Here is a 27,885-nt window from a genome sequence, read left to right as displayed (position 1 = left end):
TAGTTTCATTACATTGGCCTTAGATAATTGATTTGAGACTTTTCTCTTTGCTAATATATACATTTAGTGCTGTTAATTTCCCTGTCAGCACTTTAGTTATACTACATAAATTTTGATGTTATATTTTCATTTTCATTCAGTTCAGTCTATTTTTTTATTTCACTTGAAACTTCCTCTTTGGTTCATGTGGATTATGTAGACAGGTGTGTATTGTTTTCTTTACAAGCGTTGGGAGATATTCCTGTTGTTGTCCTATTATTGGTTCTAGTTTGTTGCCATTATGGTTAGAGAACACAGTATGATTTCAGTTCTATTATAGTCTTGAGATTCTGTTTATGGCCAAGGTATGATCTCTTGGTATATGTTGGTGGGCACTGGAAAAAATATATATACTCTTGTTATATAGAATTTTATTAGTTGATTTGTGCTGCTATAACAAAGTACCATAGACTGGGTAGCTTAAACAACAGGAATTTATTTATTATAGTTCTGGAGGCTAGAGTATCCAGTATCAACTTGCCAGCCATTTCTGTTCTCTGGTGAGGACTTTCTTCTGATTTGCAGATGGTCACCTTCTTGCCATGTCCTCTCATGGCAGAGAGGGAGAGAGAAAGCAAGATTTCTGGCATCTCTTCTTAAAGGGATACTAATCCCGGGACTTCCCTGGTGGTCCAGTGGTTAAGACTCCATGCTTTCACTGCAAGGGGTGTGGGTTTGATCCCTGGTCAGAAAACTAAGATCCCACATGCTGTGTGGCATGGACATAACTAATCCCGTCATTTATTGGGGCCCCACCTTCATGACCTAATCTAAACCAAATTACCTCCCAAAGGCCCATCTCCAAATACTTGGGCTTGGGACTTCAGTTATATGCTTTCTTTTGCTTTTTTGCATGATATTTCTTTATAAAATCCTTTTACTTTCAACCTGCCTATATTGTTGTATTTGAAATGAGTTTCTTGTAGACAGTATATAGTTGGGTTATGTTTTTAAATCAACTCTGCCGATCTTTCTTTTAATTGCCATCTTTAGACCTTTTAAATTTAATGTAATTATTGATATGTTTGAGCCTAAGTTTGCCATTTTATTTTTGTTTTGTGTTTATTCTCTCTGTTTTTCATTTCTCTGTTTTCTTTTTCCTACCTTCCTGTGGATTCTTAAACATTTTTTAGAATTACATTTTGATTTCTCTATAGTGGTTTTGAATGTATCTTTTTTATAGCTTTTTAGTGGTTGCTCTATATTATTATGTATACATATGTACTCAGTGTATTGATGTCATCATTTTACCAGTTAGAGGGATTATAGAACCCTTACCTTCATTTGTGTCATGTTACCCTCCCCCATTTATTATAATATAATTATCTTAAATATTTCCTCCATATACATTTAGAACCACAGTGTTATACCTTTCGGTGTAACTGTCAAACATAATTTATAAAACTCAAGAGGAGAAGAGAAGCCTATTGTATTTATCAGTATTTTTGTTTACCATATTCTTTCTATCTATCTATCTAGCATTTCCTTTCTGTTTTGAGAACTTACTTTAGTCATACTTTTAGGGTAGATCTGCTTGTGACAGATCTCTTGTTTTTCCTTCATCTGAGAATGCCTTGCTTAAATAAATAAATAAATAGAATATATTTATTGGTATAAGTTTCTAGGTTGACAATTCTTTTCTTTCAATGCTTAAAAACTCTTGGGTCACATCCTTTTAGCTTTCATTGTTTCCTATAAGCAAGTCACTGTTATTTAATTGCTTTTCCCCTGTAGGTAAATTGTTTTCTCTGGCTACTTTCAAGATTTTTCTTTGTCTTTAGTTTTCAGAGGTTATGATGTGTTCTAGAATGGATATTTTTATTTTATTCTGTTTGAGTTTCACTCAGCTTTTTGTCTCTTGCTAATTGGGAAAATTTCTGCCATTGTTTCAAGTGCTTTTTTTTTTTTTTTAACTCTGTCCTTTCTCTCCTCTCCTTCAGGAAGTCCAATGACATGAATGTTAAATCTTTGTTAAAGTCCCACAGGGTCCCTGAGGTTCTCTTCGTTTGTTTTTTTTAAGTCTATTTTCTCTCTTTTGTTCAGATTTGATCATTTCTATTGTTTTATCTTCCAGTTTAGCTATTCTTTCTTCTGTCTCCTTCATCCTGTTCACTGAGCTTTTGATTATTGTATTTTTCAGTTTAAAAACTTTGCTGAGACTTTCTGTTTCTTAGCTGAGACTTTCTCTTTTCATTTGTTTCTGTCATATTCACAATTGCTCACTGAAGCCTTTTTGTCATGGCTGCTTTAAAATCTTAGATAATTCTCACATCTCTTTTGTCTCAGTGTTACTATCTATTGATTGCCCTTTTTTATTCAGTTTGAGATAGTCCTGTTTCTAGATATGATGAGTGGTTTTTTAAATTATTATTATTGAGACATGGACTTTTGGGGTATTATAAGACCCTGGGGACTTTAATTTTTTATTTTAGCTGTATTTTTTGCCACCACTCTGACAGGGGAAGGGGGTAGGCACATCACCCCATTACTGCCAGGTGAGAATGTAAGGCCAGGGTTTTTTTTGTTGGCACCCAAGATGGAGACTCTTCATTACTGCTGGGTCTGGGTTGTTATGTCTAGTTCCCCAGTAGGCTTCCATTAATACCTACCTGGCTGGGAAAGATGGAAGTACCTCATTACTGATTTCCAGTTGACCTCCACTTACATGACAGGGAAAGGGTGTGGCCGCTTTACAGCTGGGCATTAGTGAAAGTTTTAATTCTCCACTGGACGTCCTCTGGTGCCATCCCAAGAGGAAGGGGAGATTCACCTAATTACTGATGGGTGGGAATGAAAGTTTAGGCACCCTATGTGATCTCCACTGACACTGAGGTGTGAGAGGGGAGACTTTTGTCATCCATGAGGAATGAAAGTCTTGACTTCCTCCTTGGATTTTTCTGACACCACCACAACTGAGGTGGTTGGATGTTGGATGCAGTTCCTCATTATAGACTCAGGAGCGTAGAAGTCTAAATTTCCCACTCAGCATTTACAGGGGTGGGTGGGGTTAGGGTCACAGTTTTTTTGAGTGGTTATTGTCTAAAAGTTTTCTATTTCACTAGGCTGCCCTTTTCCTGGTCCATTGGCTTTTGTTGGGGATTTTTTGTATGCACCTACCTGCATTTCCTAGTTGTTGGTTTCTTCAGCTCTAAGTCTGGTATATATGAGGCAAAAAGGAGCAAAAAGGATACTCAGGAGACTCACCATAGTGCTGTTCCTAGAATCCTGAGGTTCCTAGGCAGTCTGCCTTCTTTCCATTTTTCTGAGCCTTTTTATCTTTGTTTATGCAACGTCCAGGGTTTTTCATGGTACTTAGATGAATAAGGAAAATTATGTCAACTCCACCTTCCCGTTCATGTATTTCATTTAATTTTTTTCAGTCTTTTGTTCCTTTTTATTGACAAGTAGTATCCCATTGTACAGATAAATCACAGTTTGGTTTATCCATTTTCTGTTGATAGGAATTTGGGTTGTTGACAGTTTGGGGCTATTAAAAATAAAACTGTCATGAATATTTGGATCCAGATCTTTTTGTTAACATATACTTTTATATCTCTTGGAAATACCTAAGAGTAGAATTCCTGAGTTATGTAATGTGTTTTCACTTTTTAAGAAGCTGCCAAACTGTTTTTTGAAAGGAATTTACCATTTTTCATTCCTACCAATAATGTATGGTAGGAATTTCAGTTGCTCCACATCTTTGTCTGCACTTGGTATTGTTAGTATTTTTATTTTTAATCATTCTTATGAGTATGTGGTAATTTTAATTTGTATTTTCCTGTTGACTAATTTTATTGAGCATCTTTTCATGTGGCATTTATGTATCTTCATATATCTTCATTTTGAAGTGTCTGTTCAAATCTTTTTCTCACTTTGAAAATGGATTGTATTCTTACTGAGTTTTAAGAGCTCTTTGTGTATTCTGGATACAAGTCTTTTGTGAGATATGTGTTTTACAAATATTTTCTTCTAGAGCGTAACTTGCCTTTTCATTTTATTAATGGTATCTTTTGAATATCAGAGATATTAATTCTGATGGAGTCTAATTTATCAGAAATTTTTATGGTTAGTGTTTTATGTGTCTAAGAAATCTTTGCCACTTCAAAATTGTGAAGATTTTTTCCTAGGTTTTGTTCTAAAAGATTTATAGTTTTAACTTTTAAATTTAAGTCTATGATCTATTTCGAATTAGCTTTAGTGTACAGTGTGAGGCAAAGATTGAGGTTCATTTTTTTTTTCTATATGGATATTTCATTATTCCAACACCATTAAAGACTATTCTTTCCCCATTGAATTACCTGGCTCTTTGATCATATACATATGGGTTTATTTCTAGACTATTTTATTGATTTATATGTCTGCCCTGACCCATACTGTACTGCACTGATAATTGTTGCTTTATGGTAAGTCATGAAATCAAGTAGTCCTTCAGCTTTTTTTTTTAAGGAATAAATAGCTTTATTTAAAACCAAGAAGAACTATTCTACTCTACCACAGATTCTTCTCATCTTTTCAGAAATTTCTTCTTTTGCCTTCATAGTCATGGAGCTCTTCTGCCTCCGAAGTAGTCCTTCAACTTTGCTCTCCTTTAAAAAAAACTTTTTTACTATCCCAGGGCTTTACATTTTCACATACATTTTAGAATTAGCTAGTCAATTTCTACAAAAATGCCTGTTGATATTTTGATTGGGATTGCATTGAATCTCTAGATCATTTTGGAGAGAACTGACATCTTAATGATCTTCAGTTTTCCAGTCTGTGAACATGGGATAGCTCTTTATTTATTTAGGTCTTCTTTAATATTTTCAGAAATGTTTTTCAGTGTTCAGGTCTTGCATATATTTTGTTAAGTTTATGCTAAAATATTTCATGTTATTTTATGTGATAGTAAGTGGTATTTATTTTTTTATTTTTATTTTTATTTTTTTTTTGTTTTGTTTTTGTTTTTGCAGTACGCGAGCCTCTCACTGCTGTGGCCTCTCCCGTTGCGGAGCACAGGCTCCGGACACGCAGGCTCAGCGGCCACGGCTCACGGGCCCAGCCGCTCCGCGGCATGCGGGATCCTCCCGGACCGGGGCACGAACCCGCATCCCCTGCATTGGCAGGCGGACTCCCAACCACTGCGCCACCAGGGAAGCCCATATTTTTAACTTTAAATTTCCAGATGTCCATGGCTAGTTTGTAGAAATAAAATTGATTTTGAAAGTGATCTTGTCTCCTGGGACCTTGCCAGATGTCCTTAATAGCTCCAGTAGCACATTTTTGTAGATTCTTTAGGATTTTCTATATCTGTGATCATATTGGCTATGAGTAAAATCTTATAGTATGAGTCACTCACCTTTGTGCTTTTACTTTTGTAATAAAAACAAAAAAATCTGTTCCTTCTCTTAGCTCATCTTTGAGGTCCTGGATTTCACTTTATTCCTATAAACTGCATCGCTTTATCAATTCCAAGGTATTTTAAAACTTAAAATAGGCATCTGAGAGTTAATGTGTCAAAAGTTTCTCAGGTATGCCAATTAGGACATTGAATTATAAGTTTTTGTTTTCCTCTCTTTAACTTCCACCTGATCACTATCTCCATACATTAATTATCCTTTTTTAAAATTGAAGTATAGTTGATGTACAACATTATATAAGTTGCAGGTGTACAACATAGTGATTCACAATTTTTAAAGGTTCTGTTTCACTTAAAGTTATAAAATAATGGGTATATTCCTTCCCATTCATGTATTTTAAAATGTTTCCCACCTATTTACTATCCTATAGTAAAATTAATGCTTACTTGCCTCAACATTTCATGTAAAACAACCCGTAGAAAATATAGATCGTGATGACATGAATAGCTTAGAACAGTGGTTCTCAAATTTAAAGTCCATTCAAGCATGTGGAGGGCTTGTTAACACCCCAGTCCCAGAGAGCAGTGAGAACTGGCAAGTTTCCAGGTAATGCTGCTGCTCTGGGAACCACACTTTGATAATCACTGCTATAGAGAAATGATGACAGGTCATTAATTTTAAATGATTAATGGAATATGCAGTTTCTTTGAGAAAAAACAAAAAAATTGCAATGAGTAAAATAAACTAGATATTAGATCTAAAATATTTAAAGGTTGATATTTATAAGATGACAGTGTCATATATTTTTATTTTTATTTATTTATTTACTGTTTTTTTTTTTTTTTTTTTTTGCTGTACGCGGGCCTCTCACTGTTGTGGCCTCTCCCGTTGCGGAGCACAGGCTCCGGACGCACAGGCTCAGCGGCCATGGCTCACGGGCCCGGCCGCTCCACGGCATGTGGGATCTTCCCGGACCGGGGCACAAACCCGTGTCCCTTGCATCGGCAGGCGGACTCTCAACCACTGCGCCACCAGGGAAGCCCAGTGTCATATATTTTTAATGAAATTTGGGTCTTCCCATTTTCCAGCACTATTGTATGAGGCATTTGAGAGGCCAAAGTGGTACACATTTTATTTCAAAGAGAAGAATATAGCAAAAAATGAGAGGTATGATGATCATTTGCTCTGTGAGCATAAAATAATGCCTATTTTATTGGACCCTAAACAAAGAGTATTTGAATGGGTATATTAAACTACACTCTGTGATAAGTGTATGGCATGCAAAATCTTTTCTAGGGCTCAGAATTGACGTCAGAAAAGCTCTGTTAGTGGATCTGAACTAATGACGCCCAACCTGGTGTTGCTGTGCACATGTCATCATAGTACACCTTCCTCTAAACTTAATCTTTTTTTTTTCCCTTGAGTTAGTGAATATAAATGATACTGGAGTTAAGATTACTCCCATCAATAGTATGACCATTTGTCTAGATCAAAGTGAACTTAGAAATATTTTTCCCTGAAGGTCACTAACTATAAGAAAGGAAAACTAAAACAGTGAAATGTCAGACTAAAGTTTCCTAGACATCATTCTTCTTAGGGAAGATGTTATAAGTGTTAATAAAGAAACTTGCCTGTGAATATTCACCAGATAATGGTTCTTATTTTGTAGCCAGATGCATCAGAGTTATAAAGTATTTCCTTTTCTCTTGTAGCTCTGTTGGCTTAGCAAAAGCAGCTCTAGAAGCAATTAATGGATTCAACCTCTTTGGCAACCAGGTAAAAAAACAGCAATACCAACAGACTTTGATTATTTTTTTGAATTGCATGTTTAATTAATTTATCCCTTTGATTATTTTTTTGAATTGCATGTTTAATTAATTTAGCCATTTATTAACCAAGTCATTCGTTATGATCAGAGAATGTCTGTAATTTATGTAGCCGCCCATGGTTGAACAACCTTTCCTTTGAATATGATTTGCTGCTTAAATTTTAGGTTTCTAACTAAAAAAAGATTGCTTAATTTAAAAAACCCTCTTGATTAAGAATTCTCATTTTCTTTCTTCAGTAACTTTTCCCTCTAGTCTTTTTTTTTTTTTTTTTTTTTTTTAGATTCCATATATATGTGCTAACGTACGGTATTTGTTTTTCTCTTTCTGACTTACGTCACTCTGGTGTCACATGATACCTCATTGTAGCTTTGATTTACATTGCTCTAATGACTACTGATGCTGAGCATTCTTTCATGTGTTTGTTGGCAATTTGTATATCTTCTTTGGAGAAATGTCTATTTAGGTCTTCTGCCCATTTTTGGATTGAGCTGTTTGTATTTTTGATATTAAGCTGCATGAGCTGCTTGTAAATTTTGTAGATTAATCCTTTGTGAGTTGCTTCATTTGCAAATATTTTCTCCCATTCTGAGGGTTGTCTTTTCGTCTTGTTTATGGTTTCCTTTGCTATGGAAAAGCTTTTAAGTTTCATTAGGTCCCATTTGTTTATATTTTTTTTAATGTGCGTTTCTCTAGGAGGTGGGTCAAAAAGGATCTTGCTGTGATTTATGTCAGAGTGTTCTGCCTATGTTTTCCTCTAAGTTTTATAGTGCCTGGCCTTACATTTAGGTCTTTAATCCATTTTGAGCTTATTTTTGTGTATGGTGTTAGGGAGTGTTCTAAGTGCATTCTTTTACATGTAGCTGTCCAGTTTTCCCAGCAGCACTTACTGAAGAGGCTATCTTTTCTCCCTTGTATATTCTTGCCTCCTTTATCAAAGATAAGGTGACCATATGGGCGTGGGTTTATCTCTGGGCTTTTTGTCCTGTTCCATTGATCTATATTTCCGTTTTTGTGCCAGTACCATGCTGTCTTGATTACTGTAGCTTTGTAGTATAGTCTGAAGTCAGGGAGCCTGATTCCTCCAGCTCCATTTTTCTTTCTCAAGATTGCTCTGACTATTTGGGGTCTGTTCTGTTTCCATACAAACTGTGAATTTTTTGTTCTAGTTCTGTGAAAAATGCCAGTGGTAGTTTGATAGGGATTGCATTGAATCTGTAGATTGCTTTGGGTAGTATAGTCATTTTCACAATGTTGATTCTTCCAATGCAAGAACATGGTATATCTCTCCATCTGCTTTTTATCATCTTTAATTTCTTTCATCAGTGTCTTATAGTTTTCTGCATACAGGTCTTTTGTCTCTTTAGGTAGGTTTATTCCTAGGTATTTTATTCTTTTAGTTGCAGTGGTAAATGGGAGTGTTTCCTTAATTTCACTTTCAGATTTTTCATTAGTGTATAGGAATGCAAGAGATTTCTGTGCATTAATTTCATATCCTGCTACTTTACCAAACTCATTGATTAGCTCTAGTAGTTTTCTGGTAGCATCTTTAGGATTCTCTATGTATAGTATCATATCATCTGCAAACAGTGACAGCTTTACTTCTTCTTTTCCGATTTGGATTCCTTTTATTTCTTTTTCTTCTCTGATTGCTGTGGCTAAAACTTCCAAAACTATGTGGAATAATATTGGTGAGAGTGGGCAACCTTGTCTTGTTCCTGATCTTAGTGGAGATGGTTTCAGTTTTTCACCATTGAGAGCGATGTTGGCTCTGGGTTTGTCATATATAGCTTTTATTATGTCGAGGTAAGTTCTCTCTATGCCTACTTTCTTTTAAAGGAGGGTTTTTCTCTTAAATTGGTGTTGAATTTTGTCAAAAGCTTTTTCTGCATCTATTGAGATGATCATATGGTTTCTATCCTTCAGTTTGTTAATATCGTGTATCACATTGATTGATTTGCATATATTGAAGAATCCTTGCATTCCATTCAAGTGGATAAAATCCACTTGATCATGGTGTGTAATCCTTTTAATGTGCTGTTGGATTCTGTTTGCTAGTATTTTGTTGAGGATTTTTGCATCTGTGTTCATCAGTGATATTGGCCTGTAGTTTTCTCTCTTTGTGACATCTTTGTCTGGTCTTGGTATCAAGGTGATGGTGGCCTCGTAGAATGAGTTTGGGAGTGTTCCTCCCTCTGCTATATTCTGGAAGAGTTTGGAAGGATTCCCTCTGGTCTTTTGTTCAGCTTTCACATTTTAAAATACTCTGGCATTATATACTATATATTTTCCATGTCAGTTCCCTCTTTGGTTTCAATTTAATGTATATCGATGTATATGTCACGCAGAGGGGAACTTGCTTAACATGTGAAGCCAAAGAATTGGAAATTGTGATCCTAGCTTAACCCTCAACTGGTTGTAATCATATGTCTAAATCTCATTTTCTTTGGGATAAAAGAGAAACCCTTAGGGTTGCCTTAAATTTTTAAAAGATCTTTGACCAATTTGTGCCCCTAATCAGGTGACCATGGATTGAGTTGTCAATGGAAGGCATAATATGCAGCAATACAGGTTACCTCTCTGGATCAAGAAGTAGACTAATTTTCTTAGCAATTTTTGTAAAGATTCCAAAGATGAGGGGGCAAAGGAAGTGTTCAACTAATACTATAATTAACCTTAAGCTATTAAAATGCTAATTAAGTCAGTGAAGATACATTTTAGGAACTTATGCAGACATGTAAAATGTGACATGGATTTTGTTACGGCAATTATAATATTGATACTATGTACCTCTAGTCTTGCATGTAAGAAAGTTTCAAGTGGGGGCATGGTGACACAACTGAGTCTCTTCATCTCCCTACATACGTAAACTCTCTTCTCACTTCACCTTCCTCTGGAGGAAGGATTCTGGTTAAATCCAGGAGATGAAGGATGAAGAATGACCACAGACATGAAAGGATTGGGAAGAGGGGAGTAGCACCTCATTCTGGGTGCCCAAGAGGAGAGTCTAAATCACCCACTTCCCACATTCTTTTTCTCTCAAGACCTCTGGCTGAAGAAATTGAGGAATCGGAGCTCATGGGGGCTCAGGGGTATATGAGCTTGTTGAAAATCGTGAGAATTAATATTATGCTTCTCCTGGAGATTCTTGGTGTCTCTGACTCTGATCCCTTGGCTTGTATCAACATTTCTCTCTCTCTGAAGAGTCAACATACTCATGGAAATCCTACATGTATCCTTCAATACTTTTCATTTCCTTTTCCCCCCTGCCTCACTCTCAATACATTCATTTAAATATGTGTATATGTATGAATATGTATGTGTATGAGTATATAAATATTTACAAAATATATGTATATATATATATTAGATAAGGAAGGAAGAAAGGAGTGTGTGAGTAGGAGTGTAATCTGCCATAAAAGAATGCCATTGTATTCAGGGTCAGGAGGTAGAATCACTGTGTGCTCTGTACTGCTACCAGTGAATTTGTGACTTTGGCTAGGTATTTACCTAAGTCTCAGCTTCCTTATTTAAACAAATACAGATATTGACACTAGGACCTAACTCAGAAGGTAGTCATGCAAATAAAAAACTTAGCATAGTGCTTGGCAAAGATTAAACCCTCAATAAGTGATACCTCATGTTATTACTAGTGAAGTGCTGGTAATACTAAAGAAGGGTAATGAAGCCATTGGACTCCAAAACTTCTCGGGGGTATATGAAGGAGACTGAGAAGAGTCACAGACTAAACTAGTAGTGTTACAACAGCAGTGTGGAAAGATGCAGGTCTTGCTCTTCTGCCTTCCATGGTAACCAAGTAGTGAGTTGAATGGCATTGCATGTCTAGGTCAGCTACTATAAAGTGGTCAGCTCTTTTTTTTTTTTTGCGATCATGCCATCTCCTTTGATGTACCTGAGTCTTAGTGTATACTGTTTATATATCTAGCATGCATCCTCTCTACCTACATATATACCCACAAACATATGGTACCTTTCTTAACTACCTATATTTCAGGGTTCTGCCTTCAGCCTACTTTTCCCAGGAAGCTTCTGTAGATTTGTTAGCCATAATTCTAAAAGTACTGAATTGCTTTACTATGCATTCTGATTCTGAGTTGTAAATATACTGCTGGTATTGTTCCCCAGCCATAAATTCTCAATCTTGGCTGCACGGTAGATTTGAGAATTTAAAAAACAGTACTGATGCCTGGGCTCTACCCCTAGAGATTGTGACTTAATTGTCCAGAGGGAGGCTGTGGTGTTGAGATTTTTCTAAACTGCCTGGGAATTCTAATGTGCAGCCAAGGATGAGAACAACTGCTCTCAACAGAGTTAACATTTGACCTTGTTTAGTTCATGTCTGTTTCCAGCAGAGCTGTGCACCAAATGTTTGCTGACTTGACTATTTCTTGATTATTTCAGGTAGAAATATAGACAAATAAGGTCTTATTCCTTTAGCCACACAGATGTCACATTTGGCAAGTAGGGCCTCTCCATCTTCCAATTTTTTTGATATCAGAGTATCCTAGTTTTACAAATTCCCTTTTATCTTTGTTTCTGATGTGGAGAATTACAGAAACCTGACTTTGAAAATGTTAAAATTCCCACCTCTACAGCAGTTAACTTACAAATGTACTTGCTAAACGATAGCACATTTAAAAGTGCATGTGATGTTTTTAGTGTTTAATCATTTTATAATATCACTCCGTGTACTTAAAAGATCTGTGGTCTAATTAAAAGTCAGTGGCCGGGGACTTCCTGGTGGCGCAGTGGTTAAGAATCCGCCTGCCAATGCAGGGGACACGGTTTCGAGCCCTGGTCTGGGAAGATCCCACATGCCGCGGAGCAACTAAGCCCAAACGCCACAACTACTGAGCCTGCGCTCTAGAGCTTGTGAGCCACAACTACTGAAGCCAGCACACTAGAGCCCGTGCTCCACAACAAGAGAAGCCACCACAATGAGAAGCCCGTGCACCGCAACGAAGAGTAGCCCCCGCTCACCGCAACTAGAGAAAGCCTGAGCGCAGCAACGAAGAGCCAGCACAGCCACAAAAAAAAAAGAATAAAAAGTCAGTGGCTGGAAAAAGAACTGAGATAAAGAAAGGTTTTTTTTTTCAAGTGAAAACCTAAAGAAACATCCTCAAGACTTAAGGGATTTCAGGTCTAATGAGTATTCTCAATTATTTCTGAAGAGTATTGATACAGTGTTTTGGAAGACCTGATCATGTATCTTTAACTTAATTAATTTAGAGCTTCGAAAAAAAGTGCATCCCTGGTTGGTGGCAACTCAGAGAGTCATAGATCTTTAGGGCTGGAAGGGCCCTTCTCTCGAAATGAATAGAGTTGAGGTGGATTCCCATAGGTCACATAACAGAGAGGCAGAACCAGGAATTAAGCCAAAGGCACTTGATAATGAATCTGGAATATAAGATATTAGTACAGGAAATCTTGGATCTTAAATGCTTTCTACCTTTAGTGGTAAAAGCTGTGTATTATCTTTGAAAACTCTTAAGCCATTTTCTTCTTTTTTTAATTAAATTTAATTTAGTTTAATTTTTTATTGAGATGTCGTTGACATATAACATTATATTAGTTTCACTAATATAATGCCCACTCTTGCCACTTTTTTTTTTTTTTTTTTTTTGCGGTACACGGGCCTCTCACTGTTGTGACCTCTCCTGTTGGTGGAGCACAGGCTCCGGACGCGCAGGCTCAGCGGCCATGGCTCACGGGCCCAGCCGCTCCGCCACATGTGGGATCTTCCCAGACCAGGGCACGAACCCGTGTCCCCTGCATCGGCAGGCGGACTCTCAACCACTGCGCCACCAGGGAAGCCCTTGCCACTTTTATTTAACATAGTATTAGCCAGTCTTAGCCAGATAGGAAGTCTTAGCCAGATAAATTAGGTAAGAAAAAGAAACAAAAGGCATCCAAAATTAGAAAGGAAGAAGTAAAACTGTCATGATTTGCATATGTCATGAATATACGTATTATATATAGAAAACCCTAAAGACTCCATCAGAAAACTGTTAAAGAACTAATAAGCAAATTCAGTAAAGTTGCAGGACACAAATCAATACACAAAAATCTGTTGCATTTCTGTACACTAATAATGACCTATCAAAGAGAAATTAAGAATACAATCCCATTTACAATTACATCAAAAAGAACAAGATACCTAGGAATAAATTTAATCAAAGAGGTGAAAGCCCTGCACACTAAAAACTAAAAGAAACTGATGAGAGAAATTGAAGACACAAATAAATGGAAAAATGTTTCATGCTCATGAGTTGGAAGAATTAATGTTGTTGAAATGTCCATAATACCGAAAAAAATATACAGATTCATTGCTGCATTATTTATAATAGCCACAATATGGAAAAAACCTAAGTACCCATTAATGGAGGAATGGATAAAGAAATTGTGGTATATGCATACATACAATGGAATATTATTCAGTCATAAAAAGGAGTGAAATCTTACCATTTATGACAACAGGTGGACCTTAAGGGCATTATGCTAGGTGCTAAGTAAAATATGCTAAGTGAAATAAGACAGACAGAGAAAGACAAATACTGTACTATCTCTCTTGTATGTGGAATCTTTAAAAAAAAATCAAAACCTCAGATACAGGGAACAGATTGGTGGTTGCCTGAGGCAGGATGTGGGAGGTAGGAGAAATGGGTGAATTGATCTGTTCTGTTTTAAAAAAGAAACATTGTATATAATTCTCTTCAGTGAATATCACAAGTTAAAAATGTGTCTTAGTTTGAGTGATCCATTCATATTAAGGCTAAAATTTATAGACATGTTTTTGTTATTTTTACTTAAAAGAAACAACATTGTATTAGTTTTAGGTATACAACATAATGATTTGATATTTGTATATATTATGAAGTGATCAGTACAGTAAGTCTAGTTAACATCTATTACCACACATAGTTACAACTTTTTTTTCTTAAGACCTACTCTCTTAGCAACTTTTCAAAAGTATGCTATACATTACATCCCTGGGACTTACTGGAAGTTTGTACCTTTTGACCACACCATTTTCTTCTTAATTATTGATCTTTCTGAAAGAGGTTTCCACTTGTTGAACTTTTGCCCTTTTTGTGCTTTGGTGTATAAGACAAAAGTTAATCTTTATTTTTATGGGAAATTGTTGGGTGGAATAAGCCTTTAGCTTTGGCTATTATGTGTTCCTGCACTTCCTTTCTTATTTTTTTAAATTGTTAGACTTGCCTTATTATTAAAGAAAAGGACTCGTGATTTAAATCTTCACTCCGAAACTATTTTCAAAACATATTTTTGTTTGGGAGAAAATATCTAAGAAGAAAATTTGATCAAGTGGCTTAATTTTTTAAATAAATTTATAATAAAGGCTAATTTGGAGCATTTAGAAACATACTCATATAATCCTTAATATGCGAATCACTTATTTCATCATGGTTTCAAATATTTTCTCTGTGTGTGTGTATATATATATATATCTCTGTGTGTGTGTGTGTGTGTGTGTGTGTGTGTATGGCAATACTCGACAATATATGTAGTGATTCATAAATATATATAGTGATATATAAATATTTGATAATACTTAAATCATAATTTATAGTTAGTACATGTCACAGACATCAGCAACAGTTTTGTGATTCCTGGGTCTGAGTCTCAGCTCTATTCTTCTAAAACCCTGAGAATTAACACTCAGGTTCATCTCTCTCTGTAGTTTGAAACCCCTTTAACAATATGTGAGTAGGATTTCCTCTAGGGAGGGCTACTGGAAGGTGCTGTTGGGTCAGTAAGTAAAAGTTGGCTATTTACAGGCCACCACCACTACAGCCGTGGCGTAGAGGGGTAATTCCCACTAGCAAGTATCATTTCTGCAGAATACGTCTCTAGGCTTGCTCACAGAGCTATAGGACAGCCTAATGCTGGACTAGGTAAGAAAGTGTCCTGATCATGGTGCTGTTTTTTTGTTTCCAGAAGAACAGAAAAGGTCATGTATAGTACTGACACAATAGATACACTGATCAGTTTCATCTTGTTTTATTCTTTGATGCTAGATGAAGGTAGTAAACCCATTAGCTCAGGTTCAGAGAAAAGTCTAAAGAGGAAAAGAAAGGCCTGGGCAATCCTTCAAATCATTTCACTTTGAATTGAGACTAAAGAGATCGTCTTACCGTCATGTTACCTACCAGAGTTCTTGGCCAACTTAATCAATAGGAATTGATCAGAGGCCAGACAAGAAATTCAGGCAAGGTTTTACTGGGGCCCCTGCTGCAGCAGGGGGGAGAGAGAACAAGTAACAGGTTCCCTTGCTCACTCGCTTGCTTGCTGGGTGGGGGGCGAACTGGTTCTTCATATGGGGTGAGGGTAGGGGTGCGTCCGGGGGTCAGGCTGGAGAGGTGCCTTAGGTGGTTTGCCCACCCCTTAGGTGGTGGTGTGTGCAGGGGGCATGCGCAGTACCTTGCTTTTGCTTCCGGCTCTTCAGAAGTGGCTGTTGGGTTTTTGGTCTCTTTATATCTTGTCCATAATTTGCCCAGCTGCCCATGCACACAGTTATTTTTAGTCCTTTATAGTTTCTTTGTATTTTATTGCTGGAGGAGACATTTGTCCAGGTGCAAGCACTGCAGCTAAGGGTCCCAGGTCCCAGGTGCCAGCCTGTCTGAGTCATAGATGTTACCCTTGGCCATAGATACCATCTCAAAAGTGTTTGTTATGGTGGTCATGGAGGCCTGGGTAGATGGTTCAGTGCAGCTCTTTCCCTTCATTGGAACTCAAGTCAGTTTGAATCATCTTGTAATGTGTATACTAGAAAACAATTACAGAGACTCAGTTTGGGAGTAAAGTTTGAACTGTCAGTCTTACCTATGCTCTTTAGATGGAGTCAGGATATTATGGCAGAGTTATGATAATTTCAGGAAGTGAAAGATGAAAATAAAATATCCAAAGTTAATAAGATACTCTGGAGTGACATATACATATAAAACTTCTTTCCATATTCCTGCCTTTAATTGGAGAAATCAAGATACTGACAAATGAGCTGAGGCCAGAATCTAAAAGGTGATGACTAGAAAGATTTCTCATATTATGCAGTGTTCAAAGCGATGCAGACATGTCTAGCTTCCTTTGAAATTTGCAGGCCTAAAATTAACGTGTCTGATAATTTAAAGCAGGTGATAATTAATTCCATATGTAGGTCTCCTTGATGACGTTTTAAAAAATTTGCTTCTGAATAGGAATAGCTGCCCATGGCCTTGGGTGAATTTTATTCTTCTGTAAGTCCGGGCCATATACCTAAAGCATGGTGTATTTTTTTAAGATGACAGTCAGACAATATAGTTTATTAGCCTTTGATCTTAGTGTTAAAATATGATAGCATTATGAGATTAATTTTTCCTTTTGTGCCTATTTCTTAGAGGCTGACAGAGGAGGGGACCTCAACAAATGCTTAGGTGAATCTAGATAAACGATTTATTTGTGGGTAGAAAATAGAAGTTGGCTGTTTATATGAATCAAATAATGGCAAGAATTACCAAATTTGCCATTTCACTTCATTATTTATAAATTATCCTACTTAGATTGTTGTATCTTTTAAAAAATTAAATTCAAGGCAGACTGATTTGACATGTAATTAACTTTATTAATTTTCAGCCTAAGGGTAAATTATAAGTCCTGTTATTTTGTGTATTCATTGGCTCCCAACATCGCATACACATTCATTTCTTTGCTCTCTTGTTCCAACCACTCTACTTGCTCCCCCTTCCCCCAAAATTCAGATCCTAGTTCTGGTCCTCATCTTCTCCATGAAGTACCGCAAGGTCCCTATTTTGTTTTCCTCCTGTTAACTTTAGAGGCTTATTATTATTCTTTCATCTAAACCACTCACCTGGTACATAGTCCTGTATTGCCACGTGCAGTCTTTTTGTTTTGTTTAATATTTATCTGATTTAGGACTGTATATCACCTGGGTCAGCTCCTTGAGAGGAGAGGTCTTGTTCTGTCTTGTTTTACTCAAAGCAGAGGGCGCATTACCCTGACATTGGCAGCTACTGCGTGAAGGTTTGTTGGGCTCAATTTTGTGAGTACAGATGAGAAGTAGGGACTTTCAAATAATAGAAAGACTGTTTAGAATTGATGTGGTTGAGAGACCGCCTCACTCATTCCTTGTTCACTTATTGTCAGAGTTAAAAGAAATTTAAGAAATAATATTATGAATGAGAAGTTCTATTTTACGAGCTAATATTCATGTAGGAACATGGGTTAACAGGAAAAATATACAGAGTGAGTATGATGTTTGGATCTAGGGCCTAGTACTACTAGCTTTTGAGTTTCAGTCAATGTATTTTATCTTCAGGGCAAATGCATCTTTGAAGTTGGTGAGAATTGGTATGAGATTTAGAAGGTAATGAAGCAACATGAAATTTGTGATGGTGTTCTTCCTTTCCCCATGCGTTTTTCTGAGTATTCTCTTGTAATGGAAGCAGTCATATTCCAATTTCATACTCTGTGTTTTCAAAATATCTAGCTCCCCAATAAAAGAACAAAGCCATGTTTATTTAAAAAGTATGCTATTGAAAATGGAAAGCACTAATGGCTAAATAGTATTGATAAATTTTTTTAACTTGGTTAGCAGACCAATTATTTTTTGTTAACACTTTTTTTTTATTCAAGTTTTTGGTTCTTACTTGAAAGATAATTTTTAGTGTGGGAAATTGCATAATATAGTGTTCAAGGTGTGGTCTTCTGTGTCGGACTTGATTTTGAACCCTTGCCTCTGTTATACTAAGATTTAGCATCCTTTTCTGTAAAATGGGTATAATAATATCTACATAAGGGGATTAAATGAGATAATCCATGTGAAGCATAAAACAGTGCCTGACACATAATGAATATTAGCAAGTATTTATGTACATTACTATTATTTGAGATTCTCCTGTCTTCATATTTTAATCAAGTAGTTTTTATATCTGTAATTCTAGATATCTAAATTCATTTAATTTCATTGTTCTTTATTAGGACTGTACAATTCAGATTTTGTGGATCCAAATTAGTTATTTCCTTGTCAGAAGTATTAGCTAAATGATTTTTTACTTTTATTAAAATATCCTTTATTAGTTATCTTGTAATCTATACATTTTGATTTTTAAGAAAACTAAGGAGAAATTGGAAAAATTGAAAAATAACATTTATTTTTTATGATTATAAAATTAATATGTTTATTGCAAGAAATTTGAGAAATACTGAAAATATTTTAAAAATTGAAATCTTCTGTAATGCCACTCTCAAATGCAACCAATGTTAATATTTTTGTGAAATTTTTTTTGCTTGTCTTTTTTTAAATTTTATTATTTTTGTAAATTGAGGTAACTGATTTATAATGTGAAATTTATTTCAGTCAAATTGCCCAATATTCTACAAGTTCTTTTATGTTAATCTAGGAAATTTTTCTTTCTCTCTCATTCCAGGGCTGTTCTTGGTCAGTTATATTTGTGGATCTCGATGCCCACAATCGCAACCGGCAAACTTTGTGCTCACTGTTACCCAGAGAATCAAGATCTCATGTGAGATATTTTTATAATAAATTAATATGAACTGTTGTTTATGATTGTTACATAGTTTTGTTTCTTTTTCCAAGAAAGTACTCTAAAGTGTTAAAAGTTGGCAGAAGAGATAAGAAGAGAGAATGTTGCCGCTTACTCCTCTGGCCTGGGGAGGTCAATGTTTAGGAAGTGAGCAGAGCTGTGGAGAAAGCTGCTTTGTCCTTTGAGTTTTCATAGAGCAGTAGAGAACTAGATATATTTTTTTCTCTTTGGGGGAGTAGCAACATTATGCCAAAATTAATTTTTTTTGGTCATGGAATATTATATACAGTAAGTCCCCTACACACGAACCTTCAAGTTGCGAACTTTCAAAGATGTGAATGTGCGTTCCCAGGTCCAATCACATAATTTAGTTCACGTGTCTGGCGTACATTGTCACGTGCATGCATCCTCTACAAGTGGTTGTGCTTTTGTGTACTTTACTGTACAGTACTGTATAGAGTACAGTAGTACAGTATCTTTATTTCAAGCCCAGGATGTCTGGAAGCAAGCTTAAAAGCAGCAATGATGTAGTTGGTACTGCTAAAAAGCACCAGGCGATAATGATGGAAACAAAAGTGAAAATAACTGAGAGGGTGGAGTGACAAGAGGAAGAAGAAGTAACTGAAGAACCAAAGAGATTCATGACACAGGAAATGGCAGGGGGATTTTCTTTGTTTGAGGAGGCACTGTTAGTTTTTGAGGCACAGGACCCAAATGTAGAATGGTTCACAAAGGTTGCAGCAGCCTTTCAGAATGCAGTCCCTTGCTACCGTGTCATCTATGACAAGAAAAAAAGAGCTACTACCCAGATATCACTGGACCATTTTTTCAAGAGGGTAGATAGAATTTAATCCAGCAAAGAACCAGAACCTGTGAGTGCAATTGCAGCTTGCCCTCTGTCTCCTATTGCTGAGGATCCGTTAGCTCTACCATCTCCCACCTCCTCTCCCTCCTCTAGTCAGTAACTCTTCTTGCTTGTTCACTTGATGCCAGCCCCTGTATGCCAGTTGTTGTACTGTACTATTTTACTTTTCAAGGTACTATACTGTAAGATTAAAAATGTTTTCTTTATTTTTCGTGTTCATTTGTTTTTTATGTATTATTTGTGTGAAAAGTATTATCAACCTATTACAGTACAGTACTATATAGCGGATTGTGTTAGTTAGGTACCTAGGCTAACTTTGTTGGACTTACAGACAAATTGGACTTAACAAACGTGCTCACAGAACAGAATTCGTTCATATGTAGGGGACTTACTGTATTAGAAATGTAGAAGAATATTTTTCATAATTTAAATTTCTTTTGAATAAAACTGCTTTCCTTATTTCTTTTCTCTCATTTGATTCACCTTTTTCTTTTGTCTGATAATCTCTTAAATGACTATGTAATACCTGATTGCAGATTTTTCTAGGGGTTATTTGTGGCTCTATTCTTAGAAAACACCCCAAATGGAACAATTTAATTATTTTAAAATAACTATTTTATAGAAGTAATACAAGATTATGATAAAAGACAAACAGAATCCACAAATAAGCAAATAATAAAAACATATCCACTCATTATTCCACCATTCAGTTATAATCTTAGGGTGACATCATTTGGGTTTGTATGTTTCCATGCATTTTATGTACACATATAACATTTTTATTTTACAAAACTGGAGGAATATTGTTCATAATGCTTGATAACCTGTTTCTTTGAATGGACATGTTTCCATATTAGTAAACATTTCTATAATATAAATTTTAATGGCTGCTGATTTACTCAGCTAATTGTTGGACCTTTAGGTTGTTTTCTGGTTTTCACTATTATAAACAAATTGTTATGACAGATTCGTTGTAATGACTAATTAGTGGTGTCAAATTTTTACACAATGACTGAAATAATGTACTAAAGTTTGAGTCCAGTGTTGAACCTTGAAAATACTCCTTATCATTGAATGAAGTTTTATCTCCTCTGTAAGGTTCACTAAACCATGCCATATAAACATCTGTCTGTCCCTTGGAGCACAGCAGTGTCACTGTCAGTTAAATAACCTTAGTGGCTTTTCATCTCTGTGATTCTCTTTGGGCTGTGTTGATCATATGATTACAGACACTTACTTTCCCTTCTTTTTCTTATTGCCCCCAGAACACAGATGCTGCCCTGCTCCCCTGCATCAGTTATCCTGCATTTGCCTTGGATGATGAAGTTCTGTTTAGCCAGACACTTGATAAAGTGGTTAGAAAATTAAAAGGAAAATATGGATTTAAGCGTTTCTTGAGAGATGGGTATAGAACATCATTGGAAGATCCTAAAAGACGCTACTACAGACCAGCTGAAATTAAGGTATCAAAAAATATCCCATGTCAGATAGCATAATAGAATGTTCAAAAGTACTGATTCAGGAGGCAGACTTCTTGGGTTTGAATTCTGGCTCTGCCACTTATTAGCTGTCAGACCTTGGGCAAGTTAATTAAGCTCTCTGTGTTTAATATTCTTCATTGATAAAATAATGTTAGTACCTACTATTAGTGAGGTTTTTTTGAGAATTAAATCAGTTAATATATATAAAAGTGCTTAGAACGGTGCTTGGCACATAGTAAGCACTCGGTAAGTGTTAGCTGTTGAGGCCTATTTGCTCACATTGGGCCATGTTGAGTCATTGGGTGACTAATTTTTCTATTGCACTTTCAGTATTTTGCCTGCCTACTATATACTATTTGTGTAATATAATAGAAAATATCTATTTGTGATTGAATTTTCAATCTTTAAGCAAATGCTCTTTTTTCTGTTTCACTTAGACACTTCCCTCTGAAATATACTCCTCTAAATATTTGGTTTTAAAGATTTTATATTTCAAATATACATACATATCCTATATCTAGGTTTATTCTAGCTGTTTCTAAGCTGCCCAGAAAACTGTAACACCCCCCAAAAAAGTAAGCATCCATCCACATTGCTGAAGACTTTGCTTCAATGGGATAGGTTGAAAATTATTTTAAAAAACCCCAAACCCCTCCCTATCTGCCTCCCATTGCCTCTCTCTTTGTTGTCACACTTCTGAAGAGCATGGTGTGTTCTAGTTGTGGCTCCTTGTTTGCCTCCTACTTACTCCTTTACCTTATAATCTGGCTCCTGTCCCCAACACTTCCCAGTAGCTGTGTTGGCTTCAGTCAGTTTATGTCACTGCATCATTGTGGATGCCATCCTAACTTTATTTCACTGAACCTGCCATTGGCATTTGAGTGTCTTAAGTAAGTCCTCTCTCGGGAGGTTCTCCTCCATTTTCTCTGACTTCATTCTCTTCCTAAGTCTCTGCTTAGTTCTCTCACTATCTTTCTTAGTCTCCTTTGCAGATTCCTCTTCTTCTGCCTCCCTTTATCCTTTGCTTGTCTCCTGGAATCCATCTTCAGTCCTATTCTCTTTTCATGCTATTCATGCAGTCATAGCTCTAGCAATCACTGTTAATCCCACGTCTCTATCCCTAACTCATACTTCCACCCCTGAGTGCCCTACCACGTATCCAGCTGCCTGTTGGACATCCTCACTAGAATGCGCTGCAGTCTGCCTATGATCACCTTCCACCCTTCTGCCCAAGCCCCAAACCTGAGATTCATCCTAGGCTCTTCCCTCTCACTCAGCCTTCTTTGTCACTCACCAAGTCTGGCAAATTTAACTACCTTTAAATCTTAAAAACTGTCCCTTCGTCTCTATTAACTGCTTCGTTTAGGCGAGTGATCCACAGCCGGGAATGATTTTGCTCCCCAGGGGACATTTGACAATATTTGAAGAAATTTTTTGTTGTTACACCTCGGTGGGTGCTACTGGCATCTGGAAGGTAGAATCCAGGGATGCTACTAACTGTCCCACAGTGCACAGGACAACTCCCACAACAAAGAACTATTTGGCCCAAGATGTCAATAGTGCTGAAGTTGAGAAACATCGATTTAGGCTAACATCCTTTCTCTTTGGATTGTTCCCAGCAGCCTTCCAGTTGGTCTCCTTATTTCTTATCCTAAAACCCTCTTCAGTACTGCCAGCTGTTCATCTAGCAAGTAAATTTGATCCTCTTCAGTGGTACCCTGTCACTTTCAGATCAAAGTTTTTGTCTGTCAGCCTGACTTCTCAGGCCCTCCCTGATCTGGCTGTCCTGACCCACCTGTTAGACTTCACCTTTCACTGCTTCTTCCTTGCTTGTGCCAGGAATACTGAATTGCTGTGAGTTTCTTTAACATACTTCGTTCATTAATGCATTTCTAGTTTGTACTGTTGTCTTCTCTGTATGGAGTTCCCTTAGCTTATCTCTCCAGAGAAATCCATCAAGCATTAGTTGAAGCATCTCCTTTCCTATAAACCCTTTCCTGACTCCCTGGGCAGGCTCAGATGCTTCATGCCCTTGGTTCTTGATATATATACAAAGTATAGACATTTTGTAACATACTGCAGTTGTTTATTTACATGCCTGTCTCCCCACTACAGCAGGTTTTCTATCTTTTTGTCTTCATAGCCCTCTGTCTAGCTGATGCCAGGCATTACTAAATACTTAGGAAATATTTATTGAATGAATGACTACTCTGTGATGGATTAAATGAATGAGCTTTTGAATAATAAGAATGCTGAGAAAATTTTTTTTAAAGAACAACGAAACTACTTAAAATCAGTCCAGTTTTGTTATTACAATAAATAAATTTTTATGTATGTATATTCTAATGATATGTGTTCTAATTAATATAATTAATATACATGTTCTAAATTATTGTTGGTGAAATTTTTAATATTTTATTTTCTGTTTTAGCTATTTGATGGCATTGAATGTGAATTTCCTATATTTTTCATTTACATGATGATTGATGGTGAGTGAACTTTTCTCCTGAAATTTAAACTGTAGGATATAACTAGTTTAAAGAAGAAAAGAAATAAAATATGACTCTTTTCAGCTAGCAAAATAGACTGCACTTATTGATGTTAACTACTCTGTATTTTTATGTGCTACTTTTCTGCTTTCTGAGTTAATGTTACATCATTTAAAGAATTTTAAAAATACTTTGAAGTATTTTTAAAAGGATACAAATATATTTTCATATTTACAAAGAAGAATTTTTATGAATACTGTAATTTGTGACATTGTGAATGTCTATAATATTTATACTTAAGCATAGAGAAATTTCAATTAAAGTTCAGTTTTCAATTCTAAATGCTAACATTTCTCAAATCAGTTTCCTGGAAAACTATCATATGCATTTATTTGCATAACCTTTTTCCATTTTATGTTTATTATTTACATAGAAAAATGCAAGAATAATTACAATTGGGTAAATTTTTTTTCTAAGGTAAAATTTCCATGGTGCTTTTTGAGCTCAAATGCTATTGGATTTTATATTTTACATTGTAGGTGTTTTTAGAGGCAATCCCAAGCAAGTAAAAGAATATCAGGATCTTCTGACTCCAGTACTTCATCACACAACAGAAGGTGTAGTTGGAATGCTTTTCCTTTCTTTTTTTTTTTTTTTTGCATCTTTATTGGAATGTAATTGCTTTACAACGTTGTGTTAATTTCTGCTATATAACAAACTGAATCAGCTATACGCATACATATATCCCCATATCCCCTCCCTCTTGCATCTCCCTCCCACCCTCCCTATCCCACCCCTCTAGGTGGTCACAAAGCACAGAGCTGATCTCCCTGTGCTATGCAGCTGCTTCCCACTAGCTATCTATTTTACATTTGGTAGTGTATGTATGTAAATGCAAGTCTCTCACTTCGTCCCATCTTACCATTCCCCCTCCCCATGTCCTCAAGTCCATTCTCTACATCTGCATCTTTATTCCTGTCCTGCGCCTAGGTTCATAAGAACCTTTTTTTTTTTACACTCCATATATATGTGTTAGCATACCGTATTTGTTTATCTTTTTCTCACTTACTTCACTCTGTATGACAGACTCTAGGTCCTTCCACCTCACTACAAATAACTCAATTTCGTTTCTTTTTGTGGCTGAGTAATATTCCATTGTATATACGTGCCACATCTTCTTTATCCATTCATCTGTCGATGGACACTTAGGTTGCTTCCATGTCCTGGCTATTGTAAACAATGCTTCAGTGAAAATTGTGGTACATGATTCTTTTTGAACTATAGTTTTCTCAGGGTATATGCCCAGTAGTGGGATTGCTCGTTCATAGGGCAGTTCTGTTTTTAGTTTTTTTAAGGAACCTCCATACTGTTTTCCGTAGTGACTGTATCAATTTATACTCCCACCAACAGTGCAAGAAAATTCCTGTTTCTCCACATCCTCTCCAGCATTTATTATTTGTAGATTTTTTGATGATGGCCATTCTGACTGATGTGAGGTAGTAACTCATTGTGGTTTTGATTTGCATTTCTCTAATGACTGCTGATGCTGAACATTCATGTGTTTGTTGGCAACCTGTATATCTTCTTTGGGGAAATGTCTATTTAGTCTTCAGCCCATTTTTGATTTAGGTTGTTTTTTTGATAGTAAGCTGCGTGAGCTACTTGTATATTTTGGAGATTAATCCTTTGTCAGTTGCTTAGTTTGCAAATATTTTCTCCCATTCTGAGGGTTCTCTTTTTGTCTTGTTTATGGTTTCCTTTGCTGTGCCAAAGATTTTAAGTTTCATTAGGTCCCATTTGTTTATTTTTGTTTATATTTCCATTTTCTAGGAGGTGGGTCAAAAAGGATCTTGCTGTGCTTTATGTCAGAGTGTTCTGCCTACGTTTTCCTCTAAGAGTTTTCCTCTAAGTGTCTGGCCTTACATTTAGATCTTTGATCCATTTTGAGCTTATTTTTGTGTATGGTGTTAGGGAGTGTTCTAATTTCATTCTTTTACATGTAGCTGTCCTGTTTCCCCAGCACCACTCATTGAAGAGGCTATCTTTTCTCCATTGTATATTCTTGCCTCCTTTATCAAAGATAAGGTGACCATATGTGCGTGGGTTTATCTCTGGGCTTTCTTTTCTGTTCCATTGATCTATGTTTCTGTTTTTGTGCCAGTACCATACTGTCTTGATTACTGTAGCTTTGTAGTATAGTCTGAAGTCAAGGAGCCTGATTCCTCCAGCTCGGTTTTTCTTTCTCAGGATTGCTCTGGCTATTTGGGGTCTTTTGTGTTTCCATACAAATTGTGAAATTTTTTGTTCTAGTTCTGTGAAAAATGCCACTGGTAGTTTGATAGGGATTGCATTGAATCTGTAGATTGCTTTGGGTAGTATAGTCATTTTCACAATGTTGATTCTTCCAATCCAAGAACCTGGTATATCTCTCCATCTATTTGTATCATCTTTAATTTCTATAATCAGTGTCTTCTAGTTTTCTGCATACAGGTGTTTTGTCTCCTTAGGTAGGTTTATTCCTAGGTATTTTATTCTTTTAGTTGCAGTGGTAAATGGGAATGTTTCCTTAATTTCTCTTTCAGATTATTCATCACTAGTGTATAGGAATGCAAGAGATTTCTGTGCATTAATTTTGTATCCTGCTACTTTACCAAATTCATTGATTAGCTCTAGTAGCCTTCTGGTAGCGTCTTTAGGATTCTCTCTGTATAGTATCGTGTCATCTGCAGACAGTGACAGCTTTACTTCTTCTTTTCTGATTTGGATTCCTTTTTTTCTTTTTCTTCTCTGGAAGTTGTGCTGTGGCTAAAACTTCCAAAACTATTTTGAATAATAGTGGTGAGAGTGGGCAACCTTGTCTTGTTCCTGATCTTAGAGGCAATGGTTTCAGTTTTTCACCACTGAGAACGATGCAGGCTGTATGTTTGTCATATATGGCCTTTATTATGTTGAGGTAGGTTCCCTCTGTGCCCACTTTCTGGAGGGTTTTTCTTGTAAATGGGTGTTGAATTTTGTCAAAAGCTTTTTCTGCATCTATTGAGATGATCATATGGTTTTTCTCCTTCAGTTTGTTAATATGGTGTATCACATTGATTGATTTGCATATATTGAAGAATCCTTGCATTCCTGGGATAAACCCCACTTGATCATGGTATATGATCTTTTAATGTGCTGTTGGATTCTGTTTGCTAGTATTTTGTTGAGGATTTTTCTGTCTATGTTCATCAGTGATATTGGCCTGTAGTTTTCTTTTTTTGTGACAGCTTTGTCTCACTTTGGTATCAGGGTGATGGTGGCCTTGTAGAATGAGTTTCAGAGTGTCCTCCCTCTGCTATATTTTGGAAGAGTTTGAGAAGGAAAGGTGTTAGCTCTTTTCTAAATATTTGATAGAATTCGCCTGTGAAGCCATCTGGTCCTGGGCTTTTGTTTGTTGGAAGATTTTTTTTTTTTTTTTTTTTTTTTTGCGGTATGTGGGCCTCTCGCTGTTGTGGCCTCTCCTGTTGCAGATCACAGGCTCCAGGCATGCAGGCTCAGTGGCCATGGCTCACGGGCCCAGCCTCTCCATGGCATGTGGGATCCTACCGGACCGGGAAACGAACCCATGTCCCCTGCATCGGGAGGCGGACTCTCAACCACTGCGCCACCAGGGAAGCCCTGTTGGAAGATTTTTAATCACAGTCTCACTTTCAGTGCTTGTGATTGGTCTGTTTATATTTTCTATTTCTTCCTGGTTCAGTCTTGGAAGGTTGTGCTTTTCTAAGAATTTGTCCATTTCTTCCAAGTTGTCCATTTTATTGGCATATAGTTGGGTGTAGTAATCTCTCATGATCCTTTGTTTTTCTGCAGTGTCTGTTGTTACTTCTCCTTTTTCATTTCTAATTCTGTTGATTTGAGTCTTCTCCCTTTTTTTTCTTGTTGAGTCTAGCTAATGGTTTATCAGTTTTGTTTATCGTCAAAAAGAACCAGCTTTTAGTTTTATTGATCTTTGCTATCGTTCCTTCATTTGTTTTGCATTTATTTCTGATCTGATCTTCATGATTTCTTTCTTTCTGCTAACTTTGGGGTTTTTTGTTCTTCTTTCTGTAATTGCTTTGGTGTAAGGTTAGGTTGTTTATTTGAGATATTTCTTGTTTCTTGAGGTAGTATTGTATTTCTATAAACTTCCCTCTTAGAACTGCTTTTGCTGCATCCCATGTGTTTTGGTTCATAGTGTTTTCATTGTCATTTGTTTACAGGTATTTTTCGATTTCCTCTTTGATTTCTT

General features: G+C 36.4%; 1 protein-coding gene across 2 annotated transcripts in view; it reads left to right on the top strand.

Annotated features, from left to right (window-relative positions):
* Positions 1-27,885, top strand: part of PHKB (phosphorylase kinase regulatory subunit beta) — a gene marked incomplete at its 5' end in the record, with an annotated part of 202,564 nt that overhangs the window by 82,601 nt on the left and 92,078 nt on the right. For both annotated transcript variants that reach the window (XM_079724408.1, XM_079724409.1), the window contains 5 exons: positions 7,091-7,154; positions 18,670-18,765; positions 20,917-21,114; positions 23,564-23,621; positions 24,161-24,238. In XM_079724408.1, the coding sequence (XP_079580534.1) occupies positions 7,091-7,154; positions 18,670-18,765; positions 20,917-21,114; positions 23,564-23,621; positions 24,161-24,238 (494 nt within the window). The remainder of the gene's footprint in view (positions 1-7,090; positions 7,155-18,669; positions 18,766-20,916; positions 21,115-23,563; positions 23,622-24,160; positions 24,239-27,885) is intronic.

The sequence above is a fragment of the Hyperoodon ampullatus genome (assembly GCF_949752795.1).
Source record: "Hyperoodon ampullatus genome assembly, chromosome: 18".
Classification (NCBI taxonomy): domain Eukaryota; kingdom Metazoa; phylum Chordata; class Mammalia; order Artiodactyla; family Ziphiidae; genus Hyperoodon; species Hyperoodon ampullatus.
This window is presented reverse-complemented; position numbering and strand designations above follow the sequence as displayed.